The sequence below is a fragment of the Bactrocera dorsalis genome, unplaced genomic scaffold (assembly GCF_023373825.1).
Source record: "Bactrocera dorsalis isolate Fly_Bdor unplaced genomic scaffold, ASM2337382v1 BdCtg021, whole genome shotgun sequence".
NCBI classification, from domain to species: Eukaryota; Metazoa; Arthropoda; class Insecta; order Diptera; family Tephritidae; genus Bactrocera; species Bactrocera dorsalis.
The window spans coordinates 157,945-174,257 of NW_026038072.1; the positions used below are offsets into that span (position 1 = coordinate 157,945).

The following is a 16,313-nucleotide window of genomic DNA, read 5'->3' on the forward strand; positions in this document are numbered from 1 at the left end:
TAAGTGTATCAAGTTTCATAAGAAAAGTCTTGAGGTCTTTCACTCAAGTTGCTGCTTTGAACCAATTGCTCTTGTGACCCTCATCATCGTCTCGATATACATAAATTATAACTACCTTGATTAGTTTCAGGTATTAAGTACAAACAACCGTTAAATATAAATTTGGTTAATAAACCAAACTCTGACCCAGATGTGCGCGATAGTAAGAATATCTACCATAAGGAAGTGAGATTGAGTAAATTACAACATGCATTTGTTCCGTCTCATATAAACGATATATGTATAACATCATATAATATTTATTGCATTTTAAAAAAATATATAACCATAACTCAGCGTTTTATAATACATAATTTAAAGTTCTATAAGTATAAATAGAAATGCAGCCGATTTAATATAATTGCAAAGTAAATTGTTATAAGTATAGCATGCATATATTCACAGACTTTTTCGCAGCCGGAATAACTGCTGGCACTTTGGCTCCTGTTAACATGACTTTGTACAATAGAAGATACTATAAAACTAGTTATACCCAGTTTTTCGTTTAGTTTATACTTTTGATAATCGATAACAGTACCTAAGTCGTAAGCATGTCCTCATCATCGTCAATCGGTGTGCGTTTCCATCGCTTAGTCAACGTCAAAACTATAGCAACAATAAAGAAGATGCCTCCAATTGTTATTAAAACAATTCCGGTATAGAACCCATAATCTCCCAAATTCATAACAAGCTGAAATGGCAAATATATCTACTTTATGCGACGTACTTAGTGCAGGTTCTTACCTTTGTTCTGCTGGCTAATTTCTCATCTAATACAGCTATTTGATTGAACCAAAACATGGGCATCAGGAATTTGGGTAGACCACGATAAATGCTAAGAACACATACATTTACAATATACACATACACCTTTAAATACTCGTATATACTTAAACTTACTCGAAATCATTATCAGGTTCGATCATCATATTGATTTGTAGACGTCCATTTACTTGCAGCGGTATGCCAGTGGTCGGCTCTATTGCTAAGTTGAAACTGTGCTTATTCGAGTCCGGTTCTAAGCCTGATACTGCGTCTAGATAGCTACGATCAGCCAAATAAAAGTGTGGAAAAGAGGCATAAATTGGTGCATTGTTCCGGCATTTTTTACACTCCACAACGCCGGTTTTCGGGCATTCTTCGACGTTCGGGTCGCAAAAACATTTCTGATTTGGATAATTTTCACCAGAATCAAGCGTCTCCATCGTTCCTACCCAATTATATGCTGTTATGCCATATTTTTCTACAGTACCATTTGGCGCCAAATTCAAGTAACGGCACGCATCGGTCGCAAAGATGGTGATTTCTTGCTTAGAGCTTAAATGTGGTGGGAATAAATCGCCGGTGGTGCCATTAACGGTGCCACATGGTGCATAATAAAAGCCAGTCTCATTCTTCATATTCCAATGCGTCAAGCGACCCAAATTAGCCATATCATCGACACCAGTATGCATTGTGAATAGACCGTCATATTCGGCCGAACCATTACGGTCAACCAACCAGCCAAAGCGAGTGTATGGTATGGTTGTATTGAAAAGGTTTAAAAAATCGATAAGCCTATCCTTGTATCCTTCAAAGATCCACTCGCGCACTGTTTTCGTTGTGTACAGCTCACCGCCCTCATGATTCAGTATGAAATTAACCGCTTTTTTGACAAATTTGTTTCTATGTCTCATTTGATCAGCAACAGTCTACAAAAAGGAAACACATTTTACCTAGAATCGCGATGACCAATTGGCTTTCCTTCCACTTACCGCTGTAATCACATGAGCAGCTGTCACCATGTCATCCAAAGAACCACTAGATCGCTGCTCATCGAAAAACCAGGTTCGCTTTTGAAAGTATGACACTGTATTGTTTTCGAAAAACGTAATATTTTGTTTCAAGTGCTTCTCTAGAAAAACATATGGCCCCATTTCCACAAAATGCGGTTTGACATTCGGGTTTCTTATCTCTTCAGGATTACTCCAGTTAAACAGATGAAATTCCAAATAAATTGGAATGGGTGCTTCCACCCAATTATTATAGGCTTCTGTACCAACTTTAATTACCAAATTCTGAAAGTATTTCAAAACATGAATTATATTAATTCTTTGCGTTCTTTTTTATCTTTTAAAATGCATACTAACCTTTTTCATAATATTATCTGCGATGCCGTTCCAAAATATAAGCAGAGCGATGCCGATAGCGGTGAAGAAAGTGCCAAAGCCGAAAATCCATCCTTTTCGCTGAGTGACGCTACAAGCTTCACAACACATCTTGTTTCTTTTATTTTTTCTTTAAACTATCCCAGACTTAAAAATAAAATTTGTTCACAAGCAGTAGATTATTTTGGCTAAGCGAAGAGAAAAATTCAGAGTGCGCCTACTCAGCTCTGGTGACTGCAAAAAAGTTATAAGAAATTTCAATAAAGCTAAATTACTTTTTTGAGACCATTATAGAATCCCTAATCTTAATTTTTACTACGGAATAATATGAAAACGGTGCGAGTTCTGTTGATTTGTAATAAAATAATTCCAATAAAAAAAATGATCGTTAAAAATACCAAAAAGTTAGCTCTATTCCGAGGCGTGAGGTTTTGATATTTTTCAAAATAAATAAAATTTCTAATTACAAAACAGTTATGAGATCAATGCAAAAATGGAACAAGGGAAGATTGGAAGAATTAAAAAAATTAATAAGGTTTTAGGTACTCGTCCATGCAAAAGTGTGCCCTTGAGGAGACCATTAAATAAATAAAAACACAGTTGCATACAAAAGTTCACATTCGTATACACAACATCATAAATCAATAGGTTCAGCGTGGTATATAAAGATTATGGCAAGTAAATGAAGATTTTTGTCTTATCAACCGCAATTGGCAATTTAAGTAAAAGTGCCTTATAATCGATACATGCATCCACGTATGTATGCAAGTGAATTGGTATATTAAAATATTCAAGGGACAACCAACCGAAAAATACGATTATCCCATGGATATAACAGTGTGTAAGTGATAACTGTTTGTTTTGCGAGTGATCTCAATGGAGTTTTAATAATTTTATTATGGGTAAGCGATACACATTTTTTAAATGTGAAGCAACTAAAGAGCGATAAGCCGTTTGAGAAGTTGCAAACAAAGCCATTACAGTTCGCATTCCACATAAAATAAATAACAGAAAATATGAACTTTAATCGAGTGTATTACACACACCCACACACACTTACTAAGTTCATGCATTCATACGTCCAATTACTAATTATCATTGTGTTCACAAATACACATATGGATATACGTAATGTGAATACAGTGTTATTTGTGTATTATACATTGTGACAAAAAAGTGCCAGAAAATTGCAAATAAAACGCAAAATGTTTAATTATTCATCAATATTTATTTTAACGCCTTCAAAGTGATCCGCACCAGATGTAATACACTTATGCCAAAGATTTTTTAGTCCTGGAAACACTTTTTTCAGCTCCTTCAGCGAATTTTGTTTTATCTCTCAATCGACTGTAAACGCGTTCCACGGAGCGGCAATTTTAGTTTGAGGAGCAAGAAAAAATCACTCAGTGCCAAGTCTGGCGAATACGGTGATTGATCGGTGGTATTCATTGCGTTTTTGGTCCAAGGAGACCTATTTACGGTACTATTTTTGATGCAAAAAATCAGCTTTATCGGGACGAGTCGAGCAAGAACGCATTTCATACCCAAAATATCCATAAAAATCATTTGTACGAACTCGCGAGAGATGAAGCTCTCTTGCTATCTCTCTCACAATCGCCTGATGATTTTCAAGCGCCATATCCTTTACTTTCCAGAACTAGGAATGTCTTCAACCAACTCTCGATCGTCTTTGAGGGCTTTTAACCCCCTTGTGTTTTTGATAAAACTGAATCACCATAAGCCTTTTTCAATATTTCGACATTTTTATCCAAGGTAAAAATCCCAACGCACTACTGGGGTGTACCGACTAGCAGCTGCTGTAAATAAACTGGTTGACAGATCGCGCTCATATCTGGCATAGTATTTAAGGACAGTCCCACCAACTTAGTAAAATACATTTATTTTATTTACAATTTCCTGGTGCTTGTTTGCCTTAATGTATACTTCGGTAACTAATATAGAGACGACATTGTGTAAATTGAACTGACTTTTTGAAATATTCCACTTACTTTGTCGTTGCTGTAGCGGTCTCAAGAGCGTAATATAGCGAAAGGTATCGGAAACGAACGAAAAGGCTGGCAGTAGAGAAATAAATGTTAGATGGTAGGCGGATGACACAAAAGAAGTGGCGTCCGTCCGTTAGGTCAGGCACAGAACAAAATAAAGATTTCCTAAATCTTATGTCTGAATAGGCAAACCGCACAAAATGAAAATGTTTTATACTATACTCAATACAATGAGTTAGTTAATTTTTAAGTAGTTACCCGGTTGCACAGTCAACTATAAAAACCAGGAAGAGTATTTCCCAACCACGTTAGTACAACGAAACAACAATGATTTAACCGAGAAATTGGGCTGTGTAATTAAATTGAAAGAAGAGTGAGAAAATCAAAACTTGTCTCCTTCGTGGTCAGAAGTAGACTGTATTATTTAATGTAATTAATATGCAATTAGTTCCAATGATTAATCTTATACTAATATTTGCGATAGAGTTACAACTAAACTTAAAATAACTTAATAACTAATAGGGTGTAACGTTAGGTGACTTAACAACAAGTTTGTGTAGACTATTTTGGTATTTACCAATCTACCTAACGAACAATTCAGCAGTAGTACCTCAGTGTGTGTATATACATATGTATGTATGTATGTAGTAAATATATGTCGCAAAAATGTACAGTTAACTGGTGGATTGCAACAATACACATTCAAAGCAGATTAAATTGAAAACTAAACTGCATTTAACCACTAATCTCTTTTATAAGTGCCTCCCTCGAATCCAATTACATTTAGTAGCTAATCAAAGGCCTGCTGATAGGGCGTTATCGCTAATTCTAAATAACTTCAAACTGTTTTCAACGAGGCGCAATAGTAGTCGCTTCGAAAGGCATTAACAATTGGTATGCTATTTTAGATAAAATTGAATTCGATACAAAAAACTGAAGATATATTTAAAACTTTGAAAGCCCTATTGGTGGAATTAAATTAAATACGATGTTGTTTTATTTTAATGCTAGTCATACACGTTTCAACTATACAGTGTATATATACATATCGCTCATTTGCTGCAAGACCGGCATAAGTCAACAAAATCGATTCTCCAGAAAACGCGTTTAAAGTTTTCAACTGACTACAACCTTACACGGTGACTCCAACCTTACACCTCTTCTCAAGCGGAGCATATAAGAGGTATTCATATGAATTTTTCACTCAACATGAAGTATGATATAACGAACAATTCTGCAGCATTAACTCAAAATTCACGTTTTTTTGATTTATGCCGGTCTTGCAGCAAATGAGCGATATGTAGATACATATGTATATTGTTATAGAGCTCTGAAGATAACAATACAACATATAATTATACTCTGAACAAAGTTAATAACGTCCGGTTTTTAAGATGTTGATCTTACGGAAAACTTTTTTATTTGACAAGATATCTCGAAAAATCTGGCATAGGTTATACATAGGTGCAAAACAAAGGTGGTCAGATTGGCACTGTAGCATATACATACATACATATGTATGTAGCTGCTGCTAAATCTGACCGATCATATCCTTTTAGGGACGAAGTTTACGTTTTTTCTTTTACTCAGCAACATTCAAAGAATATGCAAACGAACATGTTTATGTGTATACTTATATCCATTGTTTTGTCGGTTTATATGAATTGGGGCCTTAAGATATAGGCACATATGCACATTTATATAAATTCGTTATTCTTTTTTGAGGAATAACGGTGTTATAGAATTTGCAGTTTACTTACATATGTACATATGTGCAGATATCATTGCATACTTTTGAATGTTGAGGAGAAGGGCCGATTGGACACTGTTCGGCCGGATATAAAAAAAGTCTGTTCTGTCATTGTACCGTGATCCTTGTAGTAGTTTCAACTACAAATTTAATTATCACTTTGTGTTTAAGTTTATATATATGTACATAAATGTATGTGGTATTAAATTTGCTTAACAACGCCATACTTATAACGATTAGTCATGAAGGAAAAAAGCTAGTTATAACACACATACAATTCATTAAATTTTGAGGACAAATGCATACATACATATGTATATGAAACTAAATAACACCTGCTGTGAAATTCCGATAAATAATATATTATTGACAAGAATCCTACGACATAATTAACTCAAAAGAAATTATATGAGACATTTTAACAAATTATGTTTCATTTAATTTTTCGAAGCGTTACATTACGAACAGTTAAATATGACTAATAAGGTGAACTTACGTACATTGGTCTAATCTCTTTAAAAGCTATACTATATCCGAAAAAGTATTTTAAATAATCTCGACTCCACTATATTTGCACTGTTTCTACATACACTTTATTTTTTCATGGTTTAAAGAAAACATTTGACCTCAAATAGTAACTTGGCCATTAACTGCAATACTCAGCTATTGTTGCAGCCTAGGTATTGCAGATAAGTTCACTCATACATGCATACGTCCCACAATATTTCAATTATAATATTATTATATATGATATGGTACCTACATTATTAGGTAAACAACCAGGATTTGCAATTTGTTATCTATTAATTCTCATTGTTATATGTCATCACTTAGCTTCGAAAATTCTTATTTTTATCAAATACTACACTTATTAAACAAATTATTGCACGGTTCTCAACGATAGATTGTACAATGAATACTATTATTTCTTAAACCTTCATAAATAAGCCCAATTCGCGGAGAACTAGCAAAAACAATCTAAACGACTAACAACAAAAATAAACCATTCACCATGGTGAAATTGATTCGTAAGCAATAACAAAAGGCCTCCACGAAAAGATTTCAGTATATTCTCATATTGACACTTTATTTCTATTAAAAATAAATATGCTTAGGCGTAAACCGGTTTTTTACTATAATGTAAGAATTAATTCGAAATCGAGTTTTATTTTTTATTGATGGAATGTATATGGTATTGGTATATGGTTTTAATGTTTTTGTAATCAAGGAAGAATTTCGGACAATATCGTGAATAGTATATTTTTGTCAATTATTTAATTTACGATATTAAATTCGATACTGGTAGCATCTCTACGTTTTTGACAGCAGAGCTGTAACCAATCAGCGCTAACCACGAACACGCACACAAAAATATTGTTAGTGTATCAATATAATTCGCACATTTGCCAGCAAAGTTCGAAGATAAGAATTAAATCAAATCGTATAAATTATGAAAATAAATAACTACATTAAATAAGTGAGGACTTAAAATTTCAACGATGAGAACTTTAGCCTTTATCTTGCTGGTGCAAATTGCATTTTGCCTGTTAAGTGTCGCTTTTGCGGGTCGAGATTTCTACAAAATTCTTAATGTAAAAAAGTCGGCCTCAACAAATGAAATTAAAAAAGCATACAGAAAACTTGCAAAAGAACTGCATCCAGACAAAAACAAGGATGATCCCTCAGCTTCTGAGAAATTTCAAGATTTGGGTGCGGCGTATGAAGTACTATCCGATCCGGACAAAAGAAAAACATATGATCGATGTGGCGAGGAATGTCTTAAAAAAGATGGAATGATGGATCATGGAGCAGACCCTTTCGCCAGTTTCTTTGGTGATTTTGGTTTTCACTTTGGTAACGGTGATCCACATGAACATCAAACTGCTCGCGGAGCCAATATTGTAATGAATTTATATGTGACTTTGGAAGAGTTGTATTCTGGCAACTTTGTAGAAATTGTTCGAAACAAGCCGGTGCTAAAACCGGCTTCCGGTACACGTAAGTGTAACTGCCGTCAAGAAATGGTAACTCGCAATTTGGGTCCCGGCCGTTTCCAAATGATACAGCAAACGGTATGTGATGAATGTCCAAACGTTAAACTTGTCAATGAGGAGCGTACATTAGAAGTTGAAGTTGAAGCAGGTATGGTAGATGGGCAAGAAACACGTTTTGTGGCCGAAGGTGAGCCCCACTTGGATGGAGAGCCCGGCGATCTTATAATTAAAATTATGCAAACTCCGCATAAGAGTTTCCAAAGAAAAGGTGATGATTTGTACACAAACGTTACAATAAGTTTACAGGTAGGTTTGCAATTATATTGACAAATACATTCACATGATTTATCATAAATGTCTCTCTTATTAAGGATGCGCTTATTGGATTTACTATGAACATCACACATTTGGATGGACACGCTGTGAGCATTACTCGAGAAAAAATAACGTGGCCAGGTGCACGGATTCGTAAGAAGGGTGAAGGTATGCCAAATTATGAAAATAATAATTTGCAAGGCAATCTTTATATTACATTCGATGTGGAGTTTCCAAAGAAAGAGTTGACCGATGCCGAAAAAGAAGGTAGGTGTTTTAGAAATAACATTTCGTCTGAATTAAAGGGCGTACAAAATTAAAAATTTTGTACGTCTACCTAATATATGTACATATGGATATACATAAATGCTTTTTTCAGATCTTAAAAAAATACTTGATCAGGCGTCCATTAACAGGGTGTACAACGGGCTGTGAAATTAATTCGCTGATAATTTTTAGTTATTTAAAGAACATCTTGTCTAAAATGTTTTTAGACAAGCGAACTAGTAATATTTAAATTGTAACATATATTTTGAACTTTAAAATTAAGTTATTTTTTAACGTCAGCTTAAATAGATTCAATTGAAATAATGAAATTAAATTTTAAGTTATTACAAAATACCAAATGATGCTCCTTACGACGAAATATAACATTTTTGTTTAAATGGTTGTTTTAATAATATAAACAGTAAGTAAAAGAAAATGCAATCTTCGATATATAAATTTTCTCAACATACTTGTACTTAAGTACACATTAAATTATGCTCCTAAATGTATGCTTGAGATAGTAGTAAATAATATAAAAAATTTTATCTGTAAAATTAATTTACAAGATAACTCGGTGTATACATATCTACGTATTTAAACGTCAACATTAAATGCAACACGGTTTCCGGCAGAAAAGAAACAAAGTGCAGGATAGGGGAGATTTTGTAATGTTAGCAACATTGTCGCCAACAAGGAATACCTATACACTTACAGAGTAAAGGAAAAGGATAATCGAATTTCGAACAATCAGTATCAGCCAGAACATGAAAGCACGTCTTGTGGTGCAAACGCATTGCGACTTAATGTAACCGGGAAAAATGTTCGATATATTTATTGAAGTGCGATTTTATTTTTTAAATGGTTCATTAGTGGAGTGAGTTATATTACATTTAAAAAGTTTCCAAATTTACTTAAAATAATTTTTTTTTTTACAATATGTAGCTGAACGGTTTATCCCTACCGTTAGTTGAAAAACTTCAACCATTTCATATTTTCTGCCAAATTTGTGAAGTGATTCTTATGAATGTCGCGTAAATATTTAAATATAGAGGTAAGTGATATATGTATAACATATGTATATAAATCAATGCATAGAGGCTTTATATACGTAAATATGAACAATTGAAATTATAGCATCTCAAACTGTGAGGCAATAAAATAGACATTTATTCCACCTTTTCCTCTACATTTTCACACAACAGCAAGCTCTGTTATTAGTTTATTATTTCTAGCAGCGGCGCCCTCCACTAGGCTATCGATTTTCTCTTGTTTTTCAACCGTCAGTGACCTAAAAATTACTGACAACCGGCTCAGCATTATGTACATATGTATGTACGTACCAATGTTGCATTATCATTTGCATATACATATGTACATATGTATGTATATGTCAAAAAGTGAGAAATATTAACATTAACTTCAATCCGTAGGAAATAATTTTGGAATAATCCTTACTTTTTTTCATTTAACTGGAGTTTGCCTTCTCACCAGTTTACGAGTAAAATAACATAATGCTTTCAGCTTAGTTGTATTAAGCTAGGGACTAATTGCTTATCCACACTTTTCTTGCAGATAACTTTAATTTATTTTTTACTGCTTATACCATGGCCTCAAACACAAATAATAAAGTTGCTTTGCTCCAAAGATAGCAGTCGCTTAGTTCGCAAAATAGTGCGTTCAAAGTGGACACCCATATTGGATAAATATTCGGTGAGTACATTTGGTAAACAGTATGAACACATTTGCTGAGATTGTCTACTTTTAGGCGAAATTGCCATTAGAATGTCCGTTACATCCGCTACGTGATGTTTTTGCTCCATGCCAAGATGCCAAAAAACGAGACCGACCAACCCAGTGGACATGTCGCCTGTGTGGTAAAAGCTTCTATCAAGAAAGATTTTTGGACCTGCACTTTGAGACGCGTCACAAAAGTATCATTAATGAGGTTTGGAAAACAGCTAAAGCCTTTATATACATACATATGTATATGAACATCGTTGTTTACATAATTACTTTCTCTAATTAGGCCGAGGATGCCGTCTGCTTGGCCGATTTTTGTGATATAATGCGATGCGAGGTGTTCCAAACAGAGGAGTCATCCAGCTTGACCACCAGCGACCAGCATGTCGTCACTGATATTGAAGTTTGGGGCGATTCTCTGGGTCAGAATTCTGCATTAGCTAAAGCGAATACGCCATATTTGAGTTTAATACCTCTAAGGTAAAATGTATAAATTATTTTCAAAATTATGAGTATTGAAAGTTCTATTTTTACCTTCTAGGACTTCATCTATAGGCGGAACACGAGCGTCTAAAGTACAAACTCGTCAATTATGTCAAGACAAAATTGGTCAGAATAAATTTAAGGACACGGGTAAGTTATAGTGCATACATACATGTATATGTATGTAGATCCTACTCTCAATTGGTAACCCATCCGAAATCCCTATCAAACTTCCTGTCCAAAAAATTTAGTCGAAAATATAATTATTGCTGAAAAGAGCAAGAAGACGACCACCATCATTGCCAATGAACCAATAAAAAATATGAAAAAGGGACATGCTGACGGTGAACATTCAACAGGAAGTTCTACAACTGCGGATCACAAGGCTGCCAATACACAACCGCCACCACACCCTCGAAGCCAGAGAGCCAAAAAGAAAGAATCAAAGGTGCAAGATCACAATGAGGCAGATGAGGAAAGTCCAAATCAACCTGACAATAGCAGCACTCCCAAAAACGAGAATGGAAACATACAGAAGACACGCTCCAGTTGCAAGGCCGAGGAACTTAACAAACTGAAATTGCAATGCGAGTTTTTAGTTCGCAGTTGCATCTCTGGCCTTCTGTTGACTATGACGGATCAGATGTTTAAAGAAATGGAAGGTTGTCTAAATTATTTATTAATCTAGAGTGCATGATATAATATTTATTTCTATAACATCTATTACAGAGGAAATGAACAGAGCCGTTTGTTGGTATTTATCATGCGAACGCTATTGGGAGGATGGTCCGCTTGAGTCCCGCACATTTCCTTGGGGGTTGACGTTAATACTCATCTTCGTTTTATCGACTGGAGTATGCTTTTGCTACTACATTATTTGGATATTATTTGAGTAAGTAATTAATGCGTCTACTCACATCACCGACGACAACTGATCTAATTTAAGTCAAGCAACACACTGTACTTGAATGCTTTGTGATTAAGCAAAAGTTGTCTATTTCAGTTCCGAAGAGACGACAATCAATGCAAATCAACACGATTATATGTACCAACGGTATCAGCAATCAGGCGCAATAAAACACCCGCACCAGCAGCAGCAGCAGCAGCACCAGGCAATGACCTCTACCGGTATGTACAGTGGCATGCGTCAGAACGTGGCTCAGCCATACTATTACCAACAGTCGGTCCACGAATTATACCCCGAACCACTTCAATACGATTATCGCCACAGTCCAAGACGATACAGGACCGAATCCCATACACAGAGCACTTCAACGGTGGCCGACATGGCTGGAACACCACACCATCGACACGCACCGACGCAGAGTCACGTTTACCAACAGGACATTTTAGACCGACGCGACTATACAAGTAGACCCATTGCTACAACAGCGGTTACAACTGTAGGTGGCAAGACGATGAACAGTTCCGGCGGTGCACCAAAGTCCGCGAGCACTGCAGGTCTGGGGACATCCGGTGTCACAGCGTTGGATAACGAACCGAGCATGGGTGTGGCTGCGGGAGGAGGACGGCATTACAATACCCACCCACGGCCCTTAACCTCTCATCATCGGAATAGTGGCGCCTCTCAGCACTCACTACGCGCTTCATCATCTATTCAAGAATTTATGCAGAATGACATTGGCCAGAATGAGCATTACATCTATGTTACGTATCCGCCAGATCTAAAAAAACGTTATTTTGATAAATACGAATAAATACTGGAACGTATGTACATATATGCAGCTGATCGCCATTTTTTATTGGCTTTGGATAGATCGGATGCACTTGGCAGATGCTTAAGGGCAGTACACAGTAAAATTAATTGAAATTAAATATAAAATAATACACTCGCATACATAAACGCCATCGCATCGATATATATATACATGTTATGTATTTGCTCGAAACTCTCTCGGGGCTTGAAAGCATACTGAAAGCATCGAAATGTCATAATTATTCATTAATGAAGTAAATATTTCTAAATAAATTTCCAAAAACAAAACAAACAATTAAAAATTGTGTATGCATACATACTAGATGTAGAGAATGCGGCTTACATTTTTAGGTGTCATTATTTTATGACCAACCACGACTTCAACTTCCTAACCTCAGAGGAGAATCGAGAAACTCTTCTCAAAAGTATAGAATGAAACCATTTCAGTTTTCGATTGTTGCGTTAGCAACATATACATACATACATATATTATTATTTTATTGTTTTAGGTCCCTTTATACGAAGATATTGGTTGTTTTTCATATGTTTTACTATATAGTAAATACTTAGTTCCACAGTCATGTCACAGTTATTGTAAAATACGTACATGAAAATTATAATAATTTATACAATAATTAGAAGAATATCGAGATTTTATAAACCAATTCTTTAACTACTTAACGGTAAAGATATGCTTATAATTTTCTAAATTTCGTTCGGCATTTATGAATTCGTATCCTTAAATTGTTAATAAACTTAAGTACATCGAGTGTATTTAGGTACTCTCTTAAACGAAAAGAACACGCCAAACGAGGCGGTTCTTTGTTTTTACATGACTGCCATGACATTGCCTCCGAAGTATCCCGGCTCGACGAATCTTTCATAGTTCTGAAAATAAAAATAAACTACAATGTAACAACTGAAAAGCAGCAAATCAAAAATGGAAGACTAAGCCAAAGAAGTCTAATGTAACTAATGAAATTATTTCAAAATAAACTTTTGTTAAGCTTTGTCCCTTCAAAAATATTTGAATTTACATACAATACATATGTACATATACATATACAATCCCAGTCAGATATATTTATTTTGTTTTATATGTTTTTACTTATTTTTATAAAAATATGATTAGTTTTGAATCTAGGTCTGGTTACTTTTTTATATGGTTTCTTCTCATTACAAACGATTTAGGAAACTGAACACAAATTTGATTGTGTACCTCTTCTTGTAACTAATTTGAGTTGATCTGATCAATTATTCGGATCTTCATTCATTTTGCATTGGCTATCACCTTTCATTTAGGATTTCTATCTCACCTTAGATTCTTCAAAATCCGATTCGTCGTCGCTGCTTTCATATTCGCTTTCCGGCGGTGATAATGGCTCTGCGCCATATTTTTCTAAACTGCTTTGCATTTGTGACCTCTTCAGAATGCATGTTAGTTGATATGCTGTCAGCCGTCCGAAAGTGGTTGTTTCCAAGTTCGGCTTGCAATCATCCAGGAGAAAATTGAACAACTCCTCATTACCCTTTTCAATGGAAATATGTAGAGGTGTGTATCCACCTTTTCCTTCCTGCAAACAAATAAATACATATATTAGGGCTTATGGTTCCATATGGAATTATCTTATAAAAATCTTACTCTGGCATTGATATCCGCTCCAGACTGTACTAAAGTTTTTAATATTTGTAAGTGGCCTCCTTCGGCAGCCAAATGAACACAATATTCGCCTAAAAGCAACAAAAGAGATATATTCAATATTTAATATACTATAAGACAACAGTCGATGCAAATCAAATGAAGTTCGAAATATTTCCACATTATACGTTAAAGTCCTTTTATTTCTAAACTTTCACAACATGTTGCACTGAGTGTAATAGTTTTGTTCACCTAACGGTTGTTTGTAACACCCAAAACTAACAGTTTGATAAAAAAAATAGGTATAAATAAATAATCAGGAGGATGAGACGAGTTGAATTCCGAGTGGCTGTCCGTCCGTTCATGCAAGCGGCTTGAGTACACATCTTATCTGGCAGCCTAAGGAGGTCGCTACTGCAGATGGGAGGAATCGGATCATTACCCCGCCTACAAAATATCGGTTTACGAATTACCCCGATATTCATATATTGCAAATAATGGTTTCGTTATTCTAGCAAATTTGAAAGCGAATATAACAGTCAATGTGTGAGTTTTATTCACAATATAAGTATGATATACATATGTATGTACATGTTATATATTATGTAGTTTTCAATATGTACATGTATTTATAATACATACATACATACATATATGTATGCGTATGTAGACTTTTGGTCACGAGCTTTGCGCTCCAAAACACATCATACTTAATTTATGAATGAATGTTGTGAGATTGGTAACCTCATTTTATTAAACCGCTGATACAATAAGTGTGAGAGCAGACGTAAAAACATTTGTTGCTCATTAAAGGCAACTGAAACGGGCAAAGTACGAGTCCCGCCAACAAAATCCTTCGTGTGTGAACAAAGTAACAAATTAAGCTCTTAGCTCAGAACTAAGTACGTATGTAGTTCGGGCTTTTAAGCTCTCATTTTGACGATGAAATAATCTAAACAAAATGCCAACGGTATTTCAAGCCAGAAACGAGTATTTCATATGTACATTCATAAATACAATTTATTTTATACTTATGCATATGTATGTATGTGCATACAGAAGTCATACGACGGAACTGAGACTTCTCAACACCAACTAACCCACACAGCAAAGGCATATATACATACATATATATGTACACATGTACATTCATATAAACATGATAGCAGTGAACCATGGCAATCGAACGATGACGCCGAACAAACGTGCCCGTGCACTTATGGGCCGCTTATGTGTGCGTTCAGAAAAAACCCGAGAAATTCCCATAATAAAGTACACAAGTAAGCAACAATACTTTTGCATACAGAAATGTGAGTTAAGTTCGTAAAAGCTAAAATTAACAAAGCCAAAAACAAAACAATAATGCTAACAATCGTTATATGACAACGATAGCAACCCAGTAGGAATCCGAATGAGTACGATAGTATGAAGTGTTGGTCCTCAAGGCAGTTTTCTACTGGGCATGTGGTCGCCGAATTGATCTAGTATAAAAAAGCTGTCAAAAGCACTGGAATAATATATGTATATAGTATATAATGGACAAGATCAACAGGCATTGTTAAGCTCGGAAATTACTTTTCAGCGGTTAGAGCAGAACTAACATTCTTACCAATCAATTTCTTCCTACAAATTCCAAGTGATTGAAAGAAATCATCAACAATAAATCTTATATTGCTTTGAATACGTACATGCATATGTATGTATGTTTGTATGTAAATAGCTCTCCTTATCCTACAATTTCGCCTGCAAGTTTCGAGAAACATGCGGTTTTCGTATAATTTATAATTACAATATTGATAATATTATGTTTATATGTTTGTATGTGTACCAATTAGTCAAAATTGTAATATTGCCATAAATATTACTCATCAAAAACATTTGAATCGTATTGATGTAGATTCATGTGAATTGTCGGAGCATGTCGGGAAACTGAAGTTCAAGTAAATCTCCGAGAAAATGAATGGACTGTGAATTACCAACCACAAACGCACTTATAATAAACAAAACCAATTTTGCATTGAAGATAAGACATGCAAGTGAGTAAGCTGACACCGCCAAGTTTTAGATCTTTTTGAATTCCCCAATACGTAACATACGCATGAATATACACTTGTATGTACACACTTGTACGACAGGGTTTTTCAATGAAATAACATTTTTCCAATTGCCCCTACAATCTTGATAAGAATTAGTTTACATCAAGAAGCATGAAGCTT

General features: G+C 34.9%; 4 protein-coding genes across 9 annotated transcripts; 2 read left to right on the forward strand and 2 right to left on the reverse strand.

Annotated features, from left to right (window-relative positions):
• Positions 1-281: 281 nt before the first annotated feature.
• LOC105229264 (protein croquemort) lies at positions 282-6,925 on the reverse strand. 4 transcript variants are annotated; one of them, XM_049461335.1, is made up of 7 exons: positions 6,706-6,925; positions 2,169-2,420; positions 1,794-2,096; positions 940-1,730; positions 784-874; positions 556-730; positions 282-522 (listed from the first exon to the last, which is right to left on the reverse strand). In XM_049461335.1, the coding sequence occupies exons 2-6, from the start codon at positions 2,295-2,297 to the stop codon at positions 578-580; spliced, it is 1,467 nt and encodes a 488-aa protein (XP_049317292.1). In that variant the 5' UTR covers positions 2,298-2,420; positions 6,706-6,925; the 3' UTR covers positions 282-522; positions 556-577. The 4 variants fall into 4 exon arrangements, with proteins under 4 accessions (XP_049317292.1, XP_011207724.2, XP_011207723.2 ...); XM_011209422.4 differs by having other exon boundaries at positions 282-730; positions 6,443-6,925; XM_011209421.4 differs by having other exon boundaries at positions 282-730; positions 6,706-6,924.
• A 356-nt stretch (positions 6,926-7,281) lies between these two features.
• LOC105229265 (dnaJ homolog shv) lies at positions 7,282-8,916 on the forward strand. The gene is made up of 3 exons (XM_011209423.4): positions 7,282-8,242; positions 8,308-8,518; positions 8,631-8,916. Exons 1-3 carry the CDS (start codon positions 7,442-7,444, stop codon positions 8,684-8,686), a joined length of 1,068 nt encoding a protein of 355 aa, XP_011207725.1. The 5' UTR covers positions 7,282-7,441; the 3' UTR covers positions 8,687-8,916.
• Positions 8,917-9,239: 323 nt separating this feature from the next.
• LOC105229266 (uncharacterized) lies at positions 9,240-12,760 on the forward strand. 3 transcript variants are annotated; one of them, XM_011209425.4, is made up of 9 exons: positions 9,240-9,392; positions 9,461-9,569; positions 10,091-10,228; positions 10,284-10,463; positions 10,545-10,738; positions 10,800-10,891; positions 10,993-11,403; positions 11,471-11,633; positions 11,745-12,760. In XM_011209425.4, exons 2-9 carry the CDS (start codon positions 9,543-9,545, stop codon positions 12,457-12,459), a joined length of 1,920 nt encoding a protein of 639 aa, XP_011207727.1. In that variant the 5' UTR covers positions 9,240-9,392; positions 9,461-9,542; the 3' UTR covers positions 12,460-12,760. The 3 variants fall into 3 exon arrangements, with proteins under 3 accessions (XP_011207727.1, XP_011207728.1, XP_029407378.2); XM_011209426.4 differs by having other exon boundaries at positions 11,101-11,403; XM_029551518.2 differs by having other exon boundaries at positions 11,732-12,479.
• Positions 12,761-12,905: 145 nt separating this feature from the next.
• On the reverse strand, positions 12,906-14,189 carry LOC105229267 (NF-kappa-B inhibitor cactus; the record flags this gene model as incomplete). Its single annotated transcript, XM_049461336.1, is given in 3 exon segments — positions 12,906-13,346; positions 13,775-14,032; positions 14,101-14,189. Coding segments are annotated over 3 exon segments (407 nt in total), but the record flags the coding sequence as incomplete, so codon positions are not given.
• Between the last annotated feature and the right edge of the window lie 2,124 nt (positions 14,190-16,313).